Source organism: Neophocaena asiaeorientalis, unplaced genomic scaffold, assembly GCF_003031525.2.
Source record: "Neophocaena asiaeorientalis asiaeorientalis breed wild unplaced genomic scaffold, Neophocaena_asiaeorientalis_V1.1 scaffold136, whole genome shotgun sequence".
NCBI lineage: Eukaryota > Metazoa > Chordata > Mammalia > Artiodactyla > Phocoenidae > Neophocaena > Neophocaena asiaeorientalis.
The window spans coordinates 2,800,625-2,828,103 of record NW_020185333.1 but is presented as its reverse complement, the minus strand read 5'-3'; the positions used below and the strand labels follow the sequence as shown (position 1 = coordinate 2,828,103).

Below are 27,479 nucleotides of genomic sequence, written 5' to 3'. Positions count from 1 at the left end.
CTGTGCCCCACTTTCCCCACCTGCAAAATAAAGGTAATAATAGCACTTATAGGATATTTATGACATTGAATGGGTAATACATGTAATATGTTTAAAACTGTGTCTGACACAGGGCAATAAATATAAGCTCTATTCAAAGTATTGCTTCTTAGGCAATTACGCAGGCACTTAGCACAGGTCCTGGTACTTCTATTTAACCCCCTACTGTTTTTATCTTTTTATCTCAAGCCAGTGCATGTGAGTGGACACCAGGCTGGCACATGTCTTAAGTTTTGAGGGGTGCACGCCAAGGGCCCAGTTTGCTTGTAAGATCATGACATAAGGGAAAAGGCCCAAGCAATCCTAGAAATAATCTTAGGACCACTTGAGCAGGAAATTTTGGTGTCCTCAGTACCAGAAGTAAGATCTAAAACAAGAAGGTATGTCTGGGTTTTGGGTGGTCACTGTCACAACTGCATTGCAGTTTAACTCGTCCTCTGCCCAATCATACATCCTTCATCCTTCCACTCCACAGGGGATGATCTGAGGGTACTCCCTAACATGCTGACTTTGAGGAACTCATTGTTGACTCTGGAGGCTTGCATCTAAAGAAATCATTATGAGTATATCAGGAGAGGTTGTGCATTGGGAAGATATGCCTGGAAGAACTAAGGAAGTCTTTGACCTCAGTGAGGTATCTGAGTAGCCTAGAAGGAGGAGTGGTTTACCACAGCTTAGCTTTGCAGGGGTGGGCAAAATGAGAAAGGGAAGAGCATCTCAGTCAGAAGCAGCAGCTGGTTCAGATGCACAGAGGTGTGAATGAGTGGAGCAAGTTTGGGAAACTGGAAGCAGGTGATTTGGCCTGGTTGTGGGGTGGAGAGCAGGCAGTGTCTTGCACGCATAATACTGGATGATCTCAAGTTACCGGACAAAAACGAGAAACTCATTTGCACAATTTCCTAAATGCAGTGGCTTAGGATGGAAGCTTTCTCCTGAAAATATACTTACTCTCCTTTCTCACCAAAGCTTCCTGCTGCACCTACCAGCACCTGGACTGCACTCTGGGACAGAGTCTCATTCCTGTATTGTCTCTGGTAGCTTGCCTAAAAGAAATGTTGAATCAAATCATTCTATAATATGGGTAACAGGGACAATATATTATTTTCTTTATGGAAAAATAATCTGTGAGAAAGAAGTCAAAATCCCCAAATAATCAAGTATCTTTATATAAAAAAACTTTTTTTCTATGGAGTCCAGACCATGAAGTCAGTGCAGAAGGTAGGTCTGAGTTTTGGGTAGAATGAAAATGGTTATGCAGGAAACTAGGTTCCTCTAGATGTTAATTAGGTTTTCAAAAATAAGTGGAGTTCTGTGGCCAAATAAGTGTGGGAACTGTTGCAAAGTAACCCCATCTTAAAAGCTTATAATGCATATTAGAATATTAAAAACTCTGAAAAATTCTACAGTAAGGGATTCTGATTTATATCTTTATTTAATTCCACTTCCCCAAATATTTTGACAACAGAACTCTCTTGTCTCCAATCTATTCCCAGCATGAAATGAACTGCTCCTGTGGTGCAGAACACAGACATTCATTCATTCGGTCCATATACTGAGAGCCCACTCGGCTTCTGTGTGCTGAACATTGTTGAGAATCAACTGCCTAAATTGGGATGTGTGATATGACTAAAGATTCCTGGTTCCATAGAAGACACTCTGTCTGCACAATTATTTACGGACATTGAAGCATGGTTTTGCTCTTGGGGGATCCTAGAAAGGGACAGAACTAAATTTAAGGATGAAAGGTCAAAAGGTTATTTGTCAGTAATGAAAAGAAACTTAAACTTCATTAAAATACTTGCAAAATAATGTAAAATTAAAATATTTTCAGTATCCTCAAAGATAAGTACTGTAGTTTGTGGGGAAAATAAGAAAGCTGAAAGTCACATGGAGCTCACGAAAGCTTAGCGACATAAGTGACAAAGCAGTTAGATACTAGAAAAATGTTAACTCTTAAGTGATCCTTCACACCAAAATGTAAGAAGAATTTAGAGAATGGTTGATTCCTAACAATAACTGCCATCTCTGAGCTCTCTAATATACTATTGAATTAACATAATTATGTTTTACAGAAAATTATTTAATTCTTGCAACAGCTTTATGAGGAAGGTATACGAATCTGCATAGATGAGAAAGATGAAGCTCCTCAGGGAGTTGAGCAGTTTTCTCAAGATCACATTGGAAACTCAGTTCTTTCTGAATTTAAATCCTGCCTCTCTTTTCCCCCATTATGTTGTGCTGCTCTCCTGTGCCACTGTCTTACCATGCTGTGCTTCCTCTTCTTTCTTTTTTTAATTAGTTAATTAATTTATTTGTCTTCTCTGGGTCTTAGTTGCCACACGCAGAATCATCGTTGCCGCGTGTGAGTTCTTCCTTGTGGCATGTGGGATCTTTAGTTGCGGCATGCATGCGGGATCTAGTTCCCTGACCAGGGATCAAACCTGGGACCCCTGCATCGGGAGCGTGGAGTCTTAACCACTGGACCACCAGGGAAGTCCCCCTCTTCTAACATACAGTAGTGGAAGAGATATTGCTCCCGTTAACAAGAGCTGGCTGAGATTTAAATTAAAACTCTCAGAGCTTTGAAAACTGCAATAACAAATTAATACTGTTGGGAACAGTGAACATTAGTATTGAGATTGCAGAAATCAAATCAACAAGCTAAGATACACATGAAAATATGTCTAGAACAAAGAAAGACTAAAAATATATGAGGTAAGATGAAGATCTGGAGAACAGAACAGAGAGATCCAATATACTTTGAAAAATAGGATTTCTGGATTAAGACCTAACACACAGCACAAAATCAATGAAGATATAATAGTAGGAAAAAAAAGTTTAAGGCAATAAATCAAAAAGGTACAGGAAGTATATATTGCAGAAAACACAGGCTATCATGAGTGGAAGGAATCTAAGAGGTCATTCAGGTAGCATAATTTCCCCTTTTACAGATGGGGAGAATAATAACTTAAAAGAATATGTTCTGAGTCACATATCATATTAATAATAAAAGCAAGACTCAAAATGGAGTCTCCTGCATTGATTTTAAGGGTTCCTGAATACTGTATTTTCCTGAAATAAATTAAAAATCTGGAAGTGACTCAAAGACATGATCTCATAAAATCTGCTGGTGGAACAAAGCATGATATGGGCATAAGTTCACCCTTCATGGCACTGCCTCAATTGCTTAAAGAAGTTATTTAGGTCCTTGGAAAGCTGTCTTTGAGACTCAGCTTGTCTGCCAGGACTACTGCTGAGGAGGGAATAATCATACCCTAAAGATCTTCCATTTCCCAAGTTAGACAGAGCAAGCAGAACCCTGTATGCATGGAACAGAAGAGAAATGCATGACAGTTCCACAGTCAGTGAGGAAGGCCCAACATGAACATTTTGAGAGGATGAGTCATGGCAACTGGTCAAGATTCTGACCTGGATAGAAAATGGTAACTGGGCTATTAGCATTTTCTCACAGAGTCCTATACGCTGCTGTGCTACAGAATTTCTTTAATTTTTACTCAAGATTTGATATGAAAACATACTAACCTATACCTGCAGTTACTAGTGGACTTGGTGGTATTCTTTCGGGAAAAACTGGTTCGGTCCAGAGATAGGCAGTGTCATGGAACTGACTGCATAACGCATCTGGTGGTAGAGCTCAGCTGTAATTCCTGCCATTGGGATCTGTGAAATTCCAAGTTCCTCAAAATAAAACACCTTCTACTTAAGCTAATTTGAGTGGATTTCTTTTTCTTTCTGTCCTTTTCTTTTTTCTCTTTGCACTCAAGCAGATTCCTAAGACAATGCCAAACTTCCCTTTGCCTTTGTAAACAATCTATTAAGCTGTGCAGGTGAGAATAACCAAGATGTCTTAAGCAAGGGAGAAACTTTTCAGTATAATTTTAGCCAATAATTTAATTTTTTTAATTTAATTTTTTTTAGTATAGTACTGGCACAAAAACAGACATGTAGATCAATGGAACAGGATTGAGAGCCCAGAAATAAAACCATGCACCTATGGTCAATTAATCTATGACAAAGGAGGCAAGAATTTACAATGGAAAAAGACAGTCTCTTTAATAAGAGGTGCTGGGAAAGCTAGGCAGCTACATGTAGGAGAATGAGATTACAACATTTTCTCACAACACAAACCAAAATAAATTCAGAATTAAAGACCTAAATGTAAGACTGGAAATCACAAAACTCCTAGAAGAAAACATAGGCAGAACACTCTTTGACATAAATCGTAGCAATATTTTTTGGGATCTGTCTCCCAAGGCAAAGGAAACAAAGCAAAAATGAACAAATGGGACCTAATTAAACTTAGCAAAGGAGACCATTGACAAAATGAAAAGACAACCTACTGAATGGTAAAATAATATTTGCAAATGATATAAATGGTAGGACAAAAATTTAAAAAGCGTATAATAAAATACTAACTATTTGTGCTGACAGGAGACGCCTCTTGGCCAGCTCCATTGCTTCAATGTTAAGGGTCTCATCTATTTCCTTGTTACAGTGTAGACATTTCACTTTTTGATGTTCTGTTTTTTCTTCTTGGTCCAACTAAATAAAACACAAATCAAAACCCAAAATTAATACATGAACATTAACACATTGTTTAGCATAAACCTCAAGCAATTCACATACCATTTTGGTTTAAAAAAGTATAGAAATTTTGCTAGATACAGAAAAATGTTCAGATGAGTTTTCTCATCGTTTGCACAGTCATCTAGAAGGTAACATAATTGCCAGTTTTGGGGGGAAGGAGTTATATCATATTTTTACCTTTGCATGGCATTGGTAAAAGTTTATGAAAGCTACTACATTGCTGATCACACTTTAAACCACTGGTTCTGAAAGTGTGGTTCCCCAGCACCAGCAGCATCACCTGGGTAATGTTAGAAATGCACATTCTCAAACACCACCACAGACCTGCTGAATCACAGACTGTGGGGAGATGGGACAGCAATCTGTGTTTTTACAAACCCATTCCATGATTCTGCTACAGCTAAAGTGTGACAACCACTGCTTTAAACTAATCACTTAAGGTAGAATAAAAAGTGAACGTGGCTGTTAGGAAATGGGTATATGGATAACTCCATTTTATAGATGAAAAAAAGTTGAAGCTTAGATAAAATAAAAGGTTTATATAAAGATCATAAAGCATCTATTAAGTGATAAAGCTAGGATATGAACCCAGATTTTCTGAGTCTAAAGCCAATGTTCTATCTATAACACTAGAATATCCCTCATGTCAGCAGCAAAAAGAGGAGAATGTAGTTGTTTAATCATCTGCCTTCTGAAACAGATCAAATACCAGAGTGGTGACCTCAACCCCGACTTTGCGTTAGAATTAGCTGGGTAAATGGATTAAAAATATATATTCCTGGGACCCTCCTCAGACCATCTGCATCAGAATCTCCTGGGTAGAGGCTGGGAAATCAATCCGTATTTTTTAATAAGCTTTCCCAGTGATTCTGATGCAGCCAGATTAACAAAAGGCCACAATCAGATATTGGGAGCTACTATAAAAAATCCTTAGATTTGACTTGGTACTTTTCTTATCCAGAAATCCTGGCAATATTCCTGCAGACACAAGGCTTGATTCTGAGCCCCCACCTGGAGCTTCAAGCACCTGTTAGAGGATTTTAAATGGAGTTTTAGAAATCCTATTTCATAGCAACCAATTATGTCTACAGTCATAGAAGTTGACCCCTCATATTGTTTGATGCAGAGAAACATTGCAATGAAAATTGGACTTAATATAGGAGATGGCAACCCAGAAGAAGCATTGAGCAGATACCAGGACAACTTTTATTATTTCTCCTTGTGGCATTCATGACTGCTAATGAATTATGAACTCATATATGAATTAGAAGTCTGAACATGGAGATTCTAAAGCATATCTCAGAAGCAGGAGGTGACATTTCACCACATCTAATCGTATGACACTGGCTTTGAATTCTATTTTATATTACATTCCGCGGCATGTGGGATCCTCCCAGACCGGGGCACGAACCCGTGTACCCTGTACCAGCAGGCGGACTCTCAACCACTGCGCCACCAGGGAAGCCCTACGCTGTCTTTTAAAGGCAGCTCCAATACACTAGTCCTTCTTTTGAATCTACAATACATACTAGCTATACTCAAAGGGGTTGTCAGTTCTACTTTGCCCCATAGTGGTCATAAAAAATCCCTAAGAATTGTGAATTAATATTTATAACATTTATACTTATTTAAGGGCAATCATATCCACTTTGAAGGAATAAACAAAAGATATTACTTGCTTACTGCATATGGGTTTTGCAGTATAATTGCTTTCTCAACCATGTTCCAATCTGCGTTAGCAAGATCTTTGTCAAATTTGAGTGCAGAGGCTGTAGATACGGTTAGTTCTTGAAAGTGTTGAAACGTATAATACAGTGATTTATACTTTGTTGATGTGACATCATGAAGACCTTTGATACAAAGAACACATTTTATAAATAGTAGACATCATCATTTTAATGATATATATAAAATATACATATAGATGTGTAGGAGATATATGCAGGAGGTATAGATATACATATATGTACACAATGTATGTGTAGATATGTACATATATTTCCCACCTATACATAAGGTCATATATATAAGTATTTATGATATATATTTATTTATCTCCAGATGTATACATTTGACTCTTGAACAATATGGGAGTCAGGGGTGCCAACCCTCCACGCATATAACTCTATAGTTGGCCATTCATATGCATGGTTGTGCATCCCAGATTCAATAAGCAGGTTTGTGTTATACTGAAGTACATATTAATTTTTTTAATTAAAAAAATTCACATCCACTTATAAGTGGATTGGCGTAGTTTAAATTCATGTTGATCAAGGATTAACTCTGTGTGTGTGTGTGTGTGTGTGTGTGTGTGTGTGTGTATATCTCCAGACCTCAATGTTTGAAGGAATCTTACTACCAGACACAAATTCCCTTTTTCTGAGCCATAGAAGTTTCTTTGGAAAGCAGTAATGTTCCATGAGCAAATGTTCACTGCTCTCAGTGCAAGTAAACAGATGCTCCACACTAAGAATTTTAGGTTTATTTAGCTACTAAGTAGAACATCTGATAAATTGAAAATTTTTACCTCTTTAATCTGTTTTTTCCATTTTACTATGTTAAGGTTCAGAAAATTAAAAAAGTAAATGGAAGAAAAGATTTTGTTGCAAATATGAGGAGGAAGGTGCAATATTATCCATAAAGATGAAATTTAAGATTGGTTACAAAATGCCATATGAATGAAAACTCTGTGTGTAACAAGAAAGGGTGATAAAGCAGTTAAGAATACAATGGATTAAAAACATTAGAGCAATTTGTTTTTAGTTCTTTAACTGTCGTTATCAAGCCATGTGACCTTAGATGAGAACTTTTAACTCTTTAGATTTCAATTTATCAATTGTTAAAAAGTAGGGGATTGAAACAGTCATATTGTATAATGCTGTTGCCTCCTAAAACTGGTATTTCTGCTTCTATTCTCTTCATAGCTCCCAATCAGCTATCCACAGAACGAGAGTTGTCTTTTTAAGTTAAGGACCTTATTCATAAAATTACACTTACTTGCTTAAAACCAACCAAGAAATCCATTTATCCCTTAGAATAAAATCTTAAAATTCAAGGTCCTTCATTATCTAGCTCTTTCCCTACCTCTCCCATCTGAACTTCCTTCACTATTGGCATTGTTCTCGAAGGTCCCAGCACCTTACCTTCTTTCCTTGAACACACTCATTTTCTAATTTCCTCAGGAATCTATTACCTGTTGTGTTTTCTATTTTATTTATATGTGGTTTGTTTATTTTTATACAAAAATGACTCTCTGATATTACCTTATTTGACTTGTTTACTGCCTGTTTCTCCTCTCTCCAACATAAGCTCCATCAACTCAGAAATCTTTTTTGTCTTCATAATGTATCACTATCAGTTAGAATAGTGACTGGCATATAAGAGGCTCTTAACAAAAAGTTTGTCAAATAACTGAATAAACTTATTGTATAATTTTACTTAAACTGGACTAATGTAAATAAGTAATCTTTTTTTTTAATTGGAGTAAAATTGCTTTACAATGTTATGCTAGTTTCTGCTGTACAATGAAGTGAATCAGCTATATATATACCTATATCCCCTCCCTCTTGGACCTCCCTCTCACCCTGCCCCCCATCCCACCCATCTAGGGCATCACAGAGCATGGAGCTGAGCTCCCTGTGCTATACAGCCGGTTCCCACTAGCTATCTATTTTACACATGGTAGTGTATTTATGTCAAACCCAATCTCCCAATTCGTTGTACCCCTCCCTTCCCCCTGTGTGTCCACATGTCCGTTCTCTATGTCTACATCTCTATTCCTGCCCTACAAATATGTTCATCTGTACCATTTTTCTAGATTTCACATATACGTGTTAATAATATACGATATTTGTTTTTCTCTTTCTGGCTCTGTATGACAGACTCTACATCCATCCTCATCTCTACAAATGACCCAATTTCATTCCTTTTTTATGGCTGAGCAATATTCCATTGTATATATGTACCGCATCTTCTTTATTTATTCATCTATCGTTGGACATTTAGGTTGTTTCTATGTCCTGGCTATTGTAAATAGTGCTTCGATGAACACTGGGGTTCAAGATTATTGCTTATTGGCCTAACAAGCTTATTGGCCTAAACAATTCATATGACTTTACATAGAGATCCAATTTCCTCTTCAATTAGACACCACTGATTTGTATTTATATGGCTTCTTTCTTCATTATTAACAATTCTTTAGCATGTTGGGAATATTTTTCTCTTCACTCAGAATATGAATTTGCAGGGCTTACCGAGTTTAGTAACTGCCATTGGCAAAATAAATCTATTGACAATCAGGCTAATTAAGGATACTGACACTCCATGAAATAATATCTGGAATAGAAAAAAAAGAGTGAGTTTTCATCACAATGTCATATAATATACTCTATATTTACCAATGTAAATTAAGCTAGGATGTACTATGTCAATAGATACTCATGGCAGAGGGGAATTTGGATGTCAGACATGATGCAAGTACTCTGGGGATTCTCTATCTTCTTGCACGTGCTTCATTCACATTTCTGGAACCAAACCAAAAATCAGGACACATGGTTTGACAAATATTTATGTACATATGAAGACATTAGGAGAAAATACTTGTTCTTAAATTCCATTACTGCACGTCTTGAGCCCTGGAAATATACCTGTGCTTCACCAATTCTCATCCACCATACACACCTCCATGTACACAGCCACACAGTTCTCTGCTCAACATTATCAGCACATCTGTATGAAATAATTCTCTCCACTTAGGAAAAGAGGACAACTCAGAGGCCTTGGTATGTGTGCTCCACCTCATACTTTGCCTCTCTGGCATCTCTTTGCCAGCAGGGAGGAGCAATTGATGCCTTTGGTGCCACCTGTTTTTTTTCTCCACTTATATCCCAAGTTAATCTCCATGGACAGATGAAGTGACACTTTTCAATTTGATACTACATACTTCCATCGTTTTATGGAATTCTAACTTCCAGAACTTATTTTAAACTCTTAGCTAGTCCTCTATTCTTTGGCTACAAATGGAGGTTAGAGACAGAGCAGGAAACCATACCAGAGGCTTTCAAGGTTGCACACTAGGATCACCAGAGAAACTTTAACATATTGGTGCCCAGGATGGTGCCACTGAATATTCTGATTTAATTCTTCAAGGGTGCAGCCCAAACACTGGTAATTAGAAAAACCAAGGTACAATCTACACACATTGAAATGTACTTATGTATCATTTGATAAGTTTTGACAGTGCATACACGCATATAACCCTCAGTCCTATCAGGATGTAGAATATTCTCATATCCTTCCAAATTTCTCCAGTGCTGCTCCAATCAATCCCCACCCGACACGAGGCAACTACTCTTCCTATTTCTATTTCTATAGGTGAGATTTGCCAGTTCTAAAACCTTCATTTAAATTGAATATTATGTTTCTCATTGTAGTTTTAATTTGCATTCCCCTAGAGTAATAATGTTAAGCATTTTAATGTGCTTAGTGGTATATATCTTTCTTTTTGAAACATTTGTTCAACTCTTTTGCCTATTTTTTATTTTATTTTATTTTTTTGTGGTACACGGGGGTCTCACTGTTGTGGCCTCTCCCGTTGTGGATCACAGGCTACAGACGCTCAGGTTCAGTGGTCATGGCTCACGGGCCCAGCCGCTCCACGGCATGTGGGATCCTCCCGGACCAGGGCACGAACACATGTCCCCTGCATTGGCAGGCGGACTCTCAACCACTGCGCCGCCACCAGGGAAGCCCCTTGCCTATTTTTTAAATTGGGTTGATTTTCTTTTATTATAACATTGTAGAAATTTTGAAAAATATATTCTGGATAAAAGTGCATTGTCGTACAGATGGCCAACAGGCACATGACAAGAAGTTCAATGTCACTAATTATTAGAGAAATGCAAATTAAAACTACAATGAGGTATCACCTCACACCGGTCAGAAGGGCCATCATTAAAAAGTCTACTAATCACAAATACTGGAGAGGGTGTGGAGAAAAAGGAGCCCAGCTACACTGTTGGTGGGAATGTAAATTGATACAGCCACTATGGAGAACAGTATGGAGGTTCCTTAAAAAACTGAAAATAGAGTTACCATATGGTCCTACTCCTGGGCATATATCTGGAGAAAACTCTAATGAGAAAAGATACAGGTGCAGCAGTCTTCACTGCAGCACTATTTACAATACATGGAAGCAATCTAAATGTTCATCCACAGATGAATGGATTTATATATACACACAATGGAATATTACTCAGCCATGAGAAAGAGTGAAATAATGCTATTTGCGACAACTTGGATGGGCCTAGAGATTATCATACTAAGTGAAGTAAATCAGACAGAGAAAGACAAATATCATAGGATATACTTATGTATGGAATCTAAAAAATGATACAAATAAACTTATTTACAAAACAGAAATAGACTCACAGACATAGGAAGCAAACCCCTGGTTACCAAAGGGTTTAGCAGTGGTGGGGGGAGATAAATTAGGAGTTTGGGATTAACATACGCACACTACTATATATAAAATAGGTAAGTAACAGGACCTGCTGTATAGCATGTGGAACTATATTCAATATCTTGTAATAACCTATAATGGAAAAGAATCTGGAAAAGAGTATCACTTTTCTGTATACCTGAAACTAACACAACATTGCAAATTAGCTATATTTCACTAGAAAAATACAGAAAAATGTGCATTATCAGATATATGTGTTATTTCCTCTCAGACTTACATTATCCATTTATGTAAAGCTATCCTTTGGTAAGCAAACACTTTTAAAGTTGAGAACTCCAATTACTATTGTTTTTTTGATCTAAAAACCCTTTGTCTATTCCAAGGTTGCAAAGGTATTCTCTTATGTTTTCTTCAGAAGTTTTAGGGCTTTTGATTTTATATTTATGTCTATGATGCATCTCTAAGCACTATTACATATGGTGTGAGGTAAAAATGGAGGTTTTACTTTCTTTGGCAACTTATTTACCTTATAACTGGGAGTCTGTACTTTTAGGCTGTCTTCATCCATTTCCTCCGTCTCCTCTCACCACCTCTGGCCATCACCAATATATTCTCTGTTTCTATGAGCTCAGTTTTTTTAGATTCCACAAATAGTTTTTTGAATGTTAAACTAATATTTCTGGACATATTTTTTGGATAGTCTATTTGATCATAATGTCATACTTTTTATATATTTAAAATTAATTGGCTACATATTTTTTAAGAATTTTTGCATCATGTTTAATTAATTGTTTTGTTTGTTTGTAATTATCTTTGTTGGGGTTTAATATCAGAGTGGGCTGGCCACATAAAATAAGAAAGTGCTTCATCATTTTCTATTTTATGAGAGAGTTTATGTAGAATTGTTATCATTTATTCCTTAAATGTTTGGCAGAATTTTCCAGTCAAGCCATCTGGGCTTTTAGTTTGTGAGACAGTTTTAATTTATATACCCAATTTCTTTAACAGATATAGGGCTATTCAGATTTTCTATTTTTTTTTTGTGTCGGTTTGGGTAAGTTGTGTTTTTGAGGAGTTTAACCATTTTCATCTAAGGTATTAAATTATTCTGACAAAAAGTTATGCATAATTTCTATTTATTACTACTTTAATAACTGTATAATTTGTAGTCATGTTCTCTTTTTCATTATGGATATCAGTAATTTGTTCCCTATCTCTTTCTGTCTGTCTCTGTCTCCCTCTCTTGCTCTTTTTTAAGGTTTAACATTTTATTTTATTTTTTTAATATCTTCATTAGAGTAAAATTGCTTCACTGGGTTGTGTTAGCTTCTGCTGTATAACAAAGTGAATCAGCTATACGTATACGTATATCCACACATCCACTCCCTCTTGCATCTTATCCCAAGTGTTCAGGTGGTCAAAAAGCACCGAGCTGATCTCCCTGTGCTATGCAGCTGCTTTCCACTAGCTATCTATTTCACATTTGGTAGTGTCTATATGTCCATGCCACTCTCTCACTTTGTCCCAGCTTACACTTCCACCTCCCTGTGTCCTCAAGTCCATTCTCTATGTCTGCATCTTTATTCCTGTCCTGCACCTAGGTTCTTCAGAACCATTTTTTAAAATTCCATATATGTACATTAGAATACAGTATTTGTTTTTCTCTCTCTGACTTACTTCACTCTGTATGACAGACTCTAGGTCTATCCACCTCACTACAAATAACTCAATTTAGTTTCTTTTTATGGCTGAGTAATATTCCATTGTATATATGTGCCACATCTTCTTTATCCATTCATCTGCCAGTGGACACTTAGGTTGCTTCCATGTCCTGGCTATTGTAAATAGAGCTTCAAAGAACATTGTGGTACATGATTCTTTTTGAATTATGGTTTTCTCAGAGTATATGTCCAGTAGTGGGATTTCTGGGTCATATGGTAGTTCTATTTTTAGTTTTTTCAGGAACCTCCATACTGTTCTCCATAGTGGCTGTACTAATTTACATTCCCACCAACAGTGCAAGAGGGTTACCTTTTCTCCACAGACTCTCCAGCATTTATTGTTTGTAGCTTTTTTGGTGATGGCCATTCTGACTGGTGTGAGATGATATCTCATTGTAGTTTTGATTTGCATTTCTCTAATGATTAATGATGTTGTGCATCCTTTCATGTGTTTGTTGGCAATCTATATATCTTCTTGGGAGAAATGTCTATTTAAGTCTTCTGCCCATTTTTGGATTGGGTTGTTATTTTTTTTTGATATTGAGCTGCATGAGCTCCTTGTATATTTTGCAGATTAATCCTTTGTCAGTTGCTTCATCTGCAAATATTTTCTCCCATTCTGAGGGTTGTCTTTTCGTCTTGTTTATGGTTTCCTTTGCTGTGCAAAAGCTTTTAAGTTTCAATAGGTCCCATTTGTTTATTTTTGTTTATATTTCCATTTGTTTATGAGGTGGGTGAAAAAGGATCTTGCTGTGATTTATGTCATAGAATGTTCTGCCTATGTTTTCCTCTAAGGGTTTTAAAGTGTCTGGCCTTATAAGAGGTCTTTAATCCATTTTGAGTTTATTTTTGTGTATGGTATTAGGGAGTGTTCTAATTTCATTCTTTTACATGTAGCTGTCCAGTTTTCCCTGCACCACTTATTGAAGAGGCTGTCTTTTCTCCATTGTATATTCTTGCCTCCTTTATCTAAGATAAGGTGACCATATGTGTGTGGGTTTATCTCTGGGCTTTCTACCCTGTTCCATTGATCTATATTTCTGTTTCTGTGCCAGTACCATACTGTCTTGATTACTGTAGCTTCGTAGTATCATCTGAAGTCAGGGAGCCTGATACATCCAGCTTCATTTTTCTTTCTTAAGATTGCTTTAGCTATTCGGGTTCTTTTGTGTTTCCATACAAATTGTGAAATTTTTTGTTCTAGCTTTGTGAAAAATGACATTGAGAGTTTGATAAGGATTGCATTGCATCTGTAGATTGCTTTGGGTAGTATAATCATTTTCACAATGTTGATTCTTCCAATCCAGCAACATGGAATATCTCTCCATTTTTTTGTATCATCTTTAATTACTTTCAACAGTGTCTTATAGTTTTCTGCATACAGATCTTTTGTCTCCTTAGGTAGGTTTATTCCTAGGTATTTTGTTCTTTTTGTTGCAATGGTAAATGGGAGTGTTTCCTTAATTTCTCTTTCAGATTTTTCATCAGTAGTGTATAGGAATGCAACAGATTTATGTGCATTAATTTTGTATCCTGCTACTTTACCAAATTCATTGATTAGCTCTAGCAGTTTTCTGGTAGCATCTTTGAGATTCTCTATGTATAGTATCATGTCATCTGTAAACAGTGACAGATTTACTTCCTCTTTTCCTATTTAGATTCCTTTTATTTCTTTTTCATCTTTGATTGCTGTGGCTAAAACTTTCAAAACTGCGTTGAATAATAGTGGTGAGAGTGGGCAACCTTGTCTTTTTCCTGATCTTACTGGAAATGGTTTCAACTCTTGAGAAGAAAGTGTATTCTGTTGTTTTTGGATGGTATGTCCTGTAAATATCAATTAAGTCCATCTTGTTTATTGTATCATTTAAAACTTGCGTTTCCTTATTTATTTTCATTTTGGATGATCTGTCCATTGGTGAAAGTGAGATGTTAAAGTCCCCTACTATGATTGTGTTACTGTCAATTTCCCCTTTTATGGCTGTTAGCATTTGCCTTATGTACTGAGGTGCTCCTATATTGGGTGCATAAATAATTACAGTTGTTATATCTTCTTGTTGGATTGAACCCTTGATCATTATATAGTGTCCTTCTTTGTCTCTTGTAATAGTCTTTATTTTAAAGTCTATTTTGTCTTATACAAGAATTGCTACTCCAGCTTTCTTCTGATTTCCATTTGCATGGGATATCTTTTTCCATCCCCTCACTTTCAGACTGTATGTGTCCCTAGGTCTGAAGTGGGTATTTTATAAACAGCATATATATGGGTCTTGTTTTTGTATCCATTCAGCCAGTCTATGTCTTTTGGTTGTAGCATTTATCCATTTACATTTAAGGTAATTATTGATGTGTATGTTGCTATTACAATTTTCTTAATTGCTTTGGGTTTGTTATTGCAGGTTTTTCCCTTCTCTGTGTTTCCTGCCTAGAGAAGGTTCTTTATTATTTGTTGTAAAGCTGGTTTGGTGGTGCTGAGTTCTCTTAGCTTTTGCTTGTCTGTAAAGGTTTTAATTTCTCTGTCAAATCTGAATGAGATCCTTGCTGGGTAGAGTAATCTTGGTTGTAAGTTTTTCCCTTTCATCACTTTAAATATGTCCTGCCAGTCCCTACAGGCTTGCAGAATTTCTGCTGAAAGAACAGCTGTTAACCTTATGGGGATTCCCTTGTATGTTAATTGTTGCTTTTCTCCTGCTGCTTTTAATATTTTTTCTTTGTATTTAATTTTTGATAGTTTGATTAGTATGTGTCTTGGCATGTTTTTCCTTGATTTTATTCTGTATGGGACTCTGCGTTTCCTGGAGTTGGTTGACTATTTCCTTTCCCATATTAGGGAAGTTTTCAACTATAACCTTTTCAAATATTTTCTCAGTCCCTTTCTTTTTCTCTTCTTCTGGGACCCCTATAATTCAAATGTTGGTGCATTTAATGTCCCACAAGTCTCTGAGACTATCCTCAATTCTTTTCTTTTCATTGCTTTTTCTTTCTTCTGCTGTGCAGTAATTATTTCCACTATTTTATCTTCCCAGTCACTTATCTATTCTTCTGCCTCAGTTATTCTGTTACTGATTCCTTCTAGAGAATTTTTAATTTCATTTATTGTGTTGTTCATTGTTGCTTGTTTCATCTTTAGTTCTTCTAAGTCCTTGTTAAATGTTTCTTGCGTTTTCTCTATTCTATTTCCAAGATTCTGGGTCATCTTTACTATCATTATTCTGAATTCTTTTTTAGGTAGACTACCTATTTCCTCTTCATTTGTTAGGTCTGGTGGGTTTTTATCTTGCTCCTTCATCTGCTGTGTGTTTTTCTGTCTTCTCATTTTGCTTATCTTACTGTGTTTGGGGTCTCCTTTCTGCAGGCTGCAGGTTCGTAGTTCCCGCTGTTTTTGGTGTCTGTCCCCAGTGGCTAAAGTTGGTTCAGTGGGTTGTGTAGGGTTCCTGGTGGAGGGGACTAGTGCCTGTGTTCTGGTGGATGAGGCTGGATCTTGTCTTTCTGGTGGGCAGGTCCATGTCTGGTGGTGTCTTTTGGGGTTTCTTTGGACTTATTATTATTTTCGGCAGCCTCTCTGCTAATGGGTAGGGTTGTGCTCCTGTCTTGTAAGCTGTTTGGCATGGGGTGTCCAGCACTGGAGCTGGCTGGTCGTTGAGTTGAGCTGAGTCTTAGCATTGAGACGGACATCTCTGGGAGAGATCTTGCCCATTGATATTATGAGGAGTTGAGAGTTCTCTGGTGGACCAATGTCCTGAACTTGGCTCTCCCATCTCAGAGGCTCAGGGCTGACACCCAGCTGGAGAACCAAGACCCTGTCAGCCACACAGCTCTAGTCCTACCCTTGGCACTCTGTGACATAATCAGGAGAAATCTCTGAGTTCCTGGGTTCTTGCTGGACTGGACCCCCAGCCCCTGCTGTGGGTGTCCCTGATGGTGTTCAAAGAAGAAAATGGTTCCTGATGGAGGAGACTGAGTGGAGGAGGCAGCTTCACCAGGCTGCTGTCAGATGGGTTGGTTCAGAAACAGAGCGTAGTGCTCTGGAGCTGCCCTTAAGGCAAATGTTTAAGGGACAGGCACAGTTTGTCTTCTGGCACGAATTTTTGATACCTCCAAGTTCCCAGCAATAACTGCTTGACTTGAGGATAGTGGGAAGTCTTGTCGAGTTGCTGTAGCCTTGACCTTGACAGACTTAGCATTGGGAGCTCTATGTGTCTGGGCCAGAAGCGCCCATGCTAACCCAGGCCCTTTAGGTCCCTTCCTTTGTGTACGTAATTTTTTTTTTAAGTAACTGCCAAATTCTTTTCCAGAGTGACTGTACTATTTGATATTCCTACTAGTAATGTATGAGTGGTCCAGGTTCTTTGCATCCTCACCAACATTTAGTTTCATCACCATATTTCATTTTAGCCCTTCTAATAGAGAGATATCTTTTTGTGGTCTCAATTTGCATGTCCCCAGTGGCTAATCATGTTGACCATCTTTCTGTGCTTATTTGGCATGTGTATATCCTCTTCTGTGGAATGTCTCTTCCTGTATTCTGCCCATTGGACTGTTAAAAGTTTTTAATTTTGATGAAGTATAATTTCTTCTTTTTTTTCTTTTATGGATTATGCTTTTGGTGTCTTTGCCTTATGCTAGGTCCCAAAGATTTTATTCCAAGTTAAAAAAGAGTTTTCTAGTTTTACATTTTGTATTTAATTCTGTGACCCAGTATAATTAATTTTGTAAAAGATGTGAGACTTAGAGTCAATGTTCTTTTTTTTTTTGCCTATGAATGACCATTCTTCAGCACCATTTGTAAGACATCCTCTATTGAATTGCTTTTGCACCTTTATCAAAAAATAGTTGGGGGGCTTCCCTGGTGGCGCAGTGGTTGAGAGTCCGCCTGCCAATGCAGAGGACGCTGGTTCGTGCTCCAGTCCAGGAGGATCCCACGTGCTGTGGAGCGGCTGGGCCCGTGAGCCATGGCCGCTGAGCCTGTGTGTCCAGAGCCTGTGCTCCACAACGGGAGAGGTAAAAAAAAAAAAAAAAAAAAAAAAAAAAATAGTTGGGGATATTTGTGTGGATCTATTTCTGGGTTCTCTGTTCTGTTCCACGTGTCTCTGTCTCTCTGACAATACTATCTAATCTCCATGACTATAACTGTAATAATGCCTTAGAATTGGGTATACTGATTTTTTCCTTCTCTTTCAAAATTGTTTTTGTTATTTTAGTTCGTTTGCTTTTTATTTCTTGAATGGTTGTATGTGGAATTGTATCTTTAATTTTAATTTCCTTGTATCAATTGGTAGTATATAGAAATACTTGATTTTTTATACTTATCTTGTATCCTGAGACCATGCTGAACTCACTTATTAGTTCTAGTAGAGCTATTTTTCTCTTCTTTTTGAGGACCCTTGGAACTTTCTATATAGATAATCATATTATCTGCAAATAAGGATAGTTTATTTCTCCCTTTTCATTATTCATGTGTTTTTTTTCCTTTACTTTATTTTATTGTTTTTGTCTTATGGAGCAAGCTAGAACTTCCATCATGATGTTTAATAAAAAGAGTAAGAGTAGACATTCTTGGATTTTTCCCAATTATAGGGTGAAAATGTCTTTCACTATTAATTATAATGCCACCTGTAAATTTTTTTGTAACTGTTCTTTATCAACATTAGGAAATTCCCTTCTATTTCTACTTTTTGAGAGATTTTGTCATAAATGGATATTGATTTTTGTTAAGTGCTTTTTCTGTATCAGTTGATACGATTCTATAAATGTCAATTAGATCCTGTTGGTTGATGGTGTTGCTTAGTTCTTCCATAACCTTGCTGATTTTTTATCTAGTTCTACACTTTGTTGAACAAATATAAAAAGGAGTGTTAAAGTCTCCAAATATAGTTTGTTTATTTTTCCTCTTAGTTCTCAGTTTTGGCTTCACATATTTTTATGTACTTGTTTGGAACATATTCAGTTTAGTCATTGAACTTGTGAGTAGTAGAGAGAGGATTAAGTTAAAATTTTAAGCTTTCATTGTAGTGCCTCTTTGTGAGTATTAATAAATTAGCTGTAAGATTCAGCTAAATTAAATTAAGTAAGGAGTGCTACTTTCTTCTCAACTAGTTAACTACTACTGAGACATCTCTCAAATGATTTTATTTACCAAAGTTTTATATGAAAGCAAGTCTTCATGGCAACATCATCATCATCATCATCATCATAGCTCAGATTTATTGTACATTTACTATATGCTAAACAATGTGTTAAGCATTTTAGCTATATTTTCAATTTATCATAATAACCCTTTGAGACAGTGGAGATAGTGATATAGCCAGATAGACCTGGCTCATACAAGTTTGTGAGAGCTGATCATTACATTTTCAGGAAGTTTATGAGCAGATTGATATTCCTGTTGGTGCCAGTGATTACACAACAGAAACTGGCAAACACTACAACTTAGGTTCTCCCTCTCTCTGAGAAAGTTACTTGTTAAGTATTTATTAGCAAACGATTGGTATCATTACTAAATCTGTTTTGGAGTGAGGAAACTGACACTTTGGGTGAGGTGGTGGGAATGAAATAACTTGTGGATGGTTACACAGTAAATAGCAACCAACTAAAAATTTCGGAACCCATATCCACGTGCAACGTTCACCATTATACTGGTCAGGATGTATGATGATGCCGCTGATTTTTAGTCAGGCAGGTGGAGATAAGTTAAAAAGAAGGAAGAGGTCATGTAATATTAGATACTTTGGTTTAGAAAGCAGTGTTTGAATATTTGGTTTTTTAATGTTTGGATTATACATAATAATGGCCTTTGTACTGTTCCCTTTACTCTTGGAATTTATGTAAAAAAAAAAAAAAGCCACGATGGAAGTATTAGATGTGTTGTGATGTCTGCATAGAAAATTTCTTAAAGAGATCCTTGAAATTATCTTATTTTGAGATGAGGTAGAGGGAGAGTCATACCCATTATATTGTGTTAGGCAGAGTTTGGGGGTTCTATCTTAGAGATAACTTCCGTTAATAAACAAAATGTTTCGGTTCCTAGCATTACTAAATGTGGCCTCATAAAGTTACAGAAGACAATAGAGCCAATTATAAGTAGGTTTCTGCTTTTCTTGAGTAGGTGTTAGAAGTAAATAAAAATAGAAACATTTATTAAGTGCATACTCTGTATCAGATAATATTTTAAATGACTTATAAATTTTAATTCTCTTAACTTGTACAAAAAACCTATCTTTTAGGAGTGCGATGAAGGGATTTAGGAATCCTTAAGCTAGAATGGAGAAGAGGAAAGTTGCCAGTTGTTTTTCCCCTCCCCAGTTTTACCATCATAGCTAAATCACTCCCACATTCCAAGTGGGGTTGAGCAATCTCACTACAAAAGCATATTTTAGTACACAGAAACAGTTTTCATAAAATATTCTAATAAAAAACCACATCTTTCTTTACTTGAGATTTCTCCCTCTCAGATCCAAGAGAATATTCAGAGTAGGCAAGCAGAAGAGCCATGTTTATATTAGGAATCCCTTTCATTTCACTCCAGACCATAATGAATGCCCAGCGCCAGCTGAAACCATGACCAAGTCGAGACAAAAGAGGGCTCAATAATAGAAAGACCAGAAGTCTAAAAGACAAAACAGATTTTAAAAAGTTATTTTTGTCATAGAAATTTCTTTCCATCCCATTCTATGCTGTTCCAGTCTATTCCCTGTGGAACTGCCAACTCTCAGACCAAAGAACCATCTTTCACACTCTGTTGGTATGGCACAAAAGGAAGGCAGAAGGGCATTCCATACCAAGAGAATTGTATTATTCATTTTCTTTCTTTCTCTTAGGAAAGTAGTGGAGTAATTCCACATCACCTTTGAGTGGTGCTTCTCCAGGTGGAAAAAAAAGTGTTAGAGACGTTTTGTAGATATACTCTATTCTAGATCTCAAAAACAAATAAAAGCAAATCTAATAAATACGAGATAAAATAATGTCCTCTCTTTCTTTTTCTTTGTAGATTTTAATCTTACTGAATCTGCCCAGTATCAGTTAATTCATTTCTATTTCTTCTTTTAGTAACAGATCATTCTTATATTTTACACTAACTGTATCTGATAATTTGGGGCTAATTTCCATTTACTTGGCACTGGCTGACTTGATGTTGAGTCCCAACTAATCTTCCTAGATGGAAGTAGAATGTTAACAATTTTGGTGATGGAGATTAAAGAATTGTTTTGGTGGTTTTCCTCTTCTATGTTATCTCCTTTTCAGTTACATAAGCAGATTGCTTTCTGCCTTTTAACACTGGAAAGGGGGCTACAAAAATTATTTAGGTAAAAAAAGACATTTACAAGGAGGACTTCCATATGATTTTTATTTATTTATTTATTAGACATATGATCATTTAATTTATTTTTAATTTTTTTTGAATCAAAGCTAGAAAAATGTTACCTAAAAGTAACTAAACATAACATCGCATAACATAACGTAACATGGCAGAATGCCAGAATCGTCAGAACACTGAACAGAGCAGATATCAAATAATAGTGAAAAATAATTTAGGAGGAAAGAAAGGTTATCTTTCTTTTTTAAAAATTTTTATTGGAGTAGAGTTGATTTACAATGCTGTATTAGTTTCAGGTGTATAGCAAAGTGAATCAGTTATACATATGCATACATCCACTCTTTTTTAGATTCTTTTCCCGTATAAGCCATTACAGAGCATTGAGTAGAGTTCCTTATGCTGTACAGTAGGTCCTTATTAGTTACCTATTTTATTCATAGTAGCATGTATATATCAATCCCAGTCTACCAATTTGTCCTTCCCTGATTTTTAAAAAGCAATTTCCAACTATACTTTTTAAAGAGTAAGTTATTTGTTATACAATATATATATTATACTAATATATAATATTAAGTGAACAAAGCAAGATAACATTTTTATTTATGATAGGTGTTTAACTTCATGAAACCTCATAGAATAAAAAACAATAAAAAACACTGGAGGAAATATATGAAATGTTAGTAGTCGTTGCCTCTAGGTAGTAAGATTATGAGAAGTTTTTTTCCTTTTTCTAATTTTCAAAAATTTTACAACATGCTTGCATTGCTTTGAAATGCAGTTAAAATTGAATAAAACACTGAGTGCTAATTTGCTGATGATTCCTTGGAAAGTTTGGGTGAATTTTTCATTCTAAGGTATGAAACATTTCTGTCATTTAAAGAATGTCTTCAGGCTTAGTCAATGTCTTATAAATAGAAATATTCAAATGACTTTCTTACCTGAAAACAACAAGTGTTAAGTAGATATTTAATGAATAATATATATCAGAAAATGATATATATAAATATGTATGTGCAGGAATTAGAGGTCCAATGAAAGTGAACACCATAAGAAAAGCAACAAATGATAGACAACTCCAGAATCTGCATTTTTAGAAAAAAATTTAAATATAGTTAATTAATCTAACATGTTCAATGCAAGACTTATCTGTCTAAGGCATTGTGCTAGGCATTATAAAGAAAATAAAGATGAATAAGGCATTCACCAACACTCAAGGGGCTTATAATTTAACTGGGGAGAAAGGAGCACTAAGGCAAGTAAACAAATACTTCTAAAGCAATTTTAACCAGCTTACACTGAACGTAAATTAGTGTCTTTCTATTTGGGTTGACTTTGAAAGATATGTTAGGTTGTAGCTATACTATTTGACAGAACTCATTCAGGCACTATGGTTCAAGTAGCTGGAAAATACTGATTGTGAAGTCCTTGTACCATTAGGAAGATCTAAAATTGTTTATTTTAAAAGGAAATACTGAACTACTAGTCTGATTTACATAGTGATAGGATTAAGCCTTTGCCCAAAATCTAGCTAGCACTTAGAATATGTGAATGAATCTTTTATTCACATGAATGCCCTTTGTAGATTCTCCTTTTGTGATTTCTGAGTCTGTACTTATTCAAGTACTCCAGAGCCCAGGAAAACTCTGCATCATTCCCAAAGCTCATGTTCTCATCAGCTGCAGGCAAAGCAGTTTGAAAAAGTACACTCAGACACGAGTATTTGTCATTTTTTGGGTGTTGGGACCATAGCTACTTAAAACTTCATGTTATCTTTCTGTATATTTCATGTATTTAAGGTTGACATTATATGTGTAGCAAAATAAATGGAAAAGATTAAAAGGGTACATGAACACCATTTTATGAGAGGAAAAAGAGCTTGGTTTTACCCATATGCTGCCAGACTCTGTCCCTGAAACATAAATACCTAGGCATTACCAGAGAAAATTTCAACATGAAACGCTGTGGGAAAATGTTTCCAAATATCAAAAATCTCAGTCTTGTTGAGATTAGCACAAAATGTAATCAAATCAATTAAGTGACATATATTGAAGAGTTATCAAGACTCTTTCATATATGGTAGAAATTAACGGGAGAAATCTTATGAGGGGGAAACCAGATTCTGTAAGGAATCAATGCCCACCAAATTCAGAGTGGATATGAGCTGAATAACCAAGCTCCCAATCCATCTAATAGACGTGCGCATGTACGTGTGTGTGTTCAATCAGTCAGGCACACAGAAAAAAGCATCTGAATTTTTCTTTTAAGTCTGTTTTCTTTATTTGGTGATCATGAGTTATCCTAACAAATCTAGACCTTTTACAGGAGCAAAAGGTCACAACCCTTTCTGTATATAAGTAACATCTTGGAAGAGTTTTTAAAAATCAGATATGCCATGCTCTCACCCTCATAGATTTTGATACTATAGATCTAGGCATCTGTGTCATTTTTATATCTCAATGTTGCACAGCCCTTAGCCTAGAGGAATGATAAGACCTTATGGCCTGGACATTTTAGGGACATCAATTTGCCAAGAATAAAAGATTATACAGGTTGGCACTTCCCTGGTGGCACAGTGGTTAAGAATCCACCTGTCAATGCAGAGGACATGGGTTTGATCCCTGGTCTGGGAAGATCCCTTAGTTGCTGCGGAGCAACTAAGCCCGAGCGCCACAACTGAGTCTGCGCTCTAGAGTCTGTGAGCCACAACGACTGAAGCCCACGTGCCTAGAACCTGTGCTCAGCAACAAGAGAAGCCACTGCAATGAGAAGCCCTTGCATCGCAGTGAAGAGTATCTCCCACTCGCGGCAACTAGAGAAAGCCCGCACATGGCAACGAAGACCCAATGCAACCAAAAATAAACAAAATTAAAATAAAATTTAAAAATTAAAAATAAACCAAGTAGTACTATATGACTTAAGAAGAATTATACGGGTTGACAAGGAACTATCTCTTATTTGGGGAATTTCTTTCTAACAAGGTGATGTATGAATAGAAGCATGAAACTGGCAGCTACTTATGCCAATATATAAAGGAAGCACATTTCAAGAGCAGAAGCACAAGAACACAAGCCCAAACAGGAAGCCTGTTTGGTATATTTGAGGAATAATAAGTGTGGCTACAGCAGGGTGGGTGAGGGTGAGAGTGGTAGAAATGAATCACAGAAGTAACAGGGGGACAAACATATCATTTGTTTGCCATTGAAACAACTTTGACTTGTAGCCAAATGAGAAGTTATTAGATGGTTTTAAAGAAAAGAAATGATCTGGGTAAGGAGGAAGTGAGGTGGGTGAGGATCAGAAAACATCATAGGTTCAATGTGTTATATTCTCAGTGTGACAACAGAATTGTTAGAATTGGGGTCCTAGGGGGTTAAGCTGAAAAGATGGGCGATGGTGCGCCTCCTCTCTTAGAGAGTAGCATGGACCTGCTGTAGACTCTTGTAGGATTTACCATTATTATCTTAGATTTCCACTGTCTTGGAGAGTAGGAGCTGGCACATATTATATTTTAGATAGTAAGATTCTTGAAATTGAGATTAAGAAGTTATTATTTTTATGAGCATAAAGTGGGTGGCTGAAATGGAATGATAGATGTGCTCACAGGAGGAAAGGAAGTCTTGGAATGGAAAGGTGAGGGAATAGTAGGATCAACTGTGTGAATATTGATTGATGCCACTAAGGATGGTGATAGCATGATGTTGGAGAGAGTCGCAGTGAGACAGGGGCCAAGATCTTCACAAAATGGAGAGTGTGACTCAGAGTTCTAGAGATAACTACAACCAAGAGGGTGGCCGATGGTATAATCTGATGGTATGAGCTTCAAAACTGGGCTCCTCTGGGGAAGAATAAGAAAAATAATATAGAAATGACTGAGGTACAGAAAAATCACCCACCTCAACCCTAGGCTTATAGCACCAGGGATGCAGGTGAGAAAGACACTATAACCTTTAAGGAACATGAGGGAAATAATGTCTTCAGGGGAGAGCCAGCTTTCAGTTACAGCAAGAATGAAGGGAGCCTTCAGAATCACTTCCCATATATATAAATACATGCATAACATTTTAAATGCTTCCTACAGTGGTGGCCCAATTAATGCTGCCTAGCAGCTAGTACAACTGGCTTCCATTGTAATTGACAGGAAATTTTAGTGACGTGCTCTCAAATCCTATAAAATCCTATACTTTTCAGCTTCTTACTTCTGAACTCATTTCATCTTCCATAATGTTCTCCCAAAAGCCAAAAAATCATTGATTATGTTCAGGCCCTCTGTTAACACATATTAATATGTTGCCATTGTGTGATTTAGGCCAAGTTCCCATCCCATGTATTGGAACATTACAGAAAGTACCCCTTCTTCAAGACTGACAGTTTCCACTCACCCCCTCAGCTGGGTGCCCTTGAGCAAGGCACAATTTGTACTCTTCTATTTTCTTTTTTAACACTGCCAATTGTATTTAAACGCCCCAGCTTAATCTTTTAATTGGCTTTGCATGGCCTCTCTTCACTGTCCTTAAAATATTGGTCTTCCATTCTAGTGGCAGTGCCAAACTGACCCATACTGGAGCCTGAGGCAAAAGGAACTGTTAGTAATATTGATCTTTCTTTTAAAATTTTGTATTTTCACCATGGATTTTTTGTATTAATTTCAATTTTAAAATATTGCATTAAAATATTTACTTTGATTACTGAGTGTTTTGGCACCCTCTTAAATTTTGTGCCTGAGATGAAGGTCTCAGTTGCCTTACTTTAATCCTGGCCCCTGTCTAGGGGATTAGCCTGAACATTACTGAGTAATATGGTCAGAGACTTAAGGGAATTAGTGGTGAAATAGAGTCAACATGAACTCAAAGTGAGGTTACAAATTTTGCTTAAAGATGGAGGTTTAGAGGACACAGGCAACAGAGTTTTTAGAACGGGTTTTAGGTAGCTAGTTTTCAAGTCAGTATCTTATTTTGACCATGTAGACATAGATGTAGTTACTATTACAATATTATAACTTCTAATGTACGAAACAAAGTGAAAATATGTTAGCCACTCACTCAAGAAGAAGTGCTTCAACTCCTGGTTTAAAACTTGTAGAATTTAAAAAAAGTCCCATAATGACGATGGTAAATATTCCAGACATTCCAACTAGCTTACCTATGTTTTTGAAGAAACAAATATAAAATATTAATTTAACATCAACAGTGGCACAGATTTTGCCAGAGATGAAAACATCAGATATCTGATAGTAGTGACTTCATATAGAGAGGTTATCCCCCTTGGTTTCAACTGGATATCACAAATTATTATCACCACCCATTGTCCTTCTTCCTCCTCGGATTCATACCCAACTGTGCAGAAAAGTCTGTAATGAACATCCTTGCACTGCTTTGGCTTCTGATCATTGGCAACAATGTGGAGCTCACAAATCTCTTCATGTGCCCTAGTGAGGCTAGAGCACCCTTCACAGGTCTAATTTTTTCAGGGGGGCTCTGGATGAATTAAATAGAAGTGAGCTGATGAGCTCTCTATGGACTAGCCCACTTCACATACTTTTTCTTAGAAGACAGTAGGAGATAGAAATGGTTTGATCTTGTGACAAGACTAAGGGAGTGGAGCCAATAGAAACCTAATATGGATCTACTTCCCCAGTTTAATTTTGGTTTGGTGAATTTACTGTCAGGGACTGAAAAGTGTAGAAAACTGTGGAATATTCTTAAACATTCTCTTAGCTTTCATGAGCTAGAGGGAAAAATAATTTTGAAAGTAGCTTATAAAAGTGATATATTATCACTGTGAAAAATTCAAATAATATGATACAGTATAGAGATTATATTTTTTAGAAAAAGGGAATACCCATAATTCCACTGCCAGGACTTCAGGTATAGTTTTAAAGAACAATTTTTTTGTTTGTTTCCTCTTTTTTTTGTTTGTTTACATCTTTATTGGAGTATAATTGCTTTACAATGGTGTGTTAGTTTCTGCCCCATAACAAAGTGAATCAGTTATACATATGTTCCCATATCTCTTCCCTCTTGCGTCCCCCTCCCTCCCCCCCTCCCCATCCCACCCCTCCAGGCAGTCACAAAGCACGGACATATATACACTACCAAACGTAAGGTAGATAGCTAGTGGGAAGCAGCCGCATAGTAAAGAACATTTTGATTGAAATTTATATTGAAGAGAAGACTATATTTGCCTAGAAAAAATCATAAGATAAGCTACTTGAAAGTACAGAATGAGACACCCAGAAGGCAACTCCAAGCATTAAAGGCTGCTTGCTGAATTTCTATAATGCAGACAAGTGGTAAAAATTAAGCAGGAAACATGGAAAAGTGAGGAGATATGGGTAGCTGTT

At 36.6% G+C, this 27,479-nt stretch overlaps 1 protein-coding gene across 1 annotated transcript in view; it reads right to left on the bottom strand.

Moving 5' to 3' along the window:
• The window catches only part of SLC9C1 (solute carrier family 9 member C1), a 93,506-nt gene that overhangs the window by 40,356 nt on the left and 25,671 nt on the right, over positions 1–27,479 (bottom strand). The window contains exons 7-13 of the mRNA XM_024735320.1: positions 26,179–26,278; positions 22,078–22,221; positions 20,257–20,431; positions 8,901–8,982; positions 6,331–6,497; positions 4,477–4,602; positions 988–1,082 (exon numbers count right to left, since the gene is read on the bottom strand). Of these exons, the coding sequence (XP_024591088.1) occupies positions 988–1,082; positions 4,477–4,602; positions 6,331–6,497; positions 8,901–8,982; positions 20,257–20,431; positions 22,078–22,221; positions 26,179–26,278 (889 nt within the window). The remainder of the gene's footprint in view (positions 1–987; positions 1,083–4,476; positions 4,603–6,330; positions 6,498–8,900; positions 8,983–20,256; positions 20,432–22,077; positions 22,222–26,178; positions 26,279–27,479) is intronic.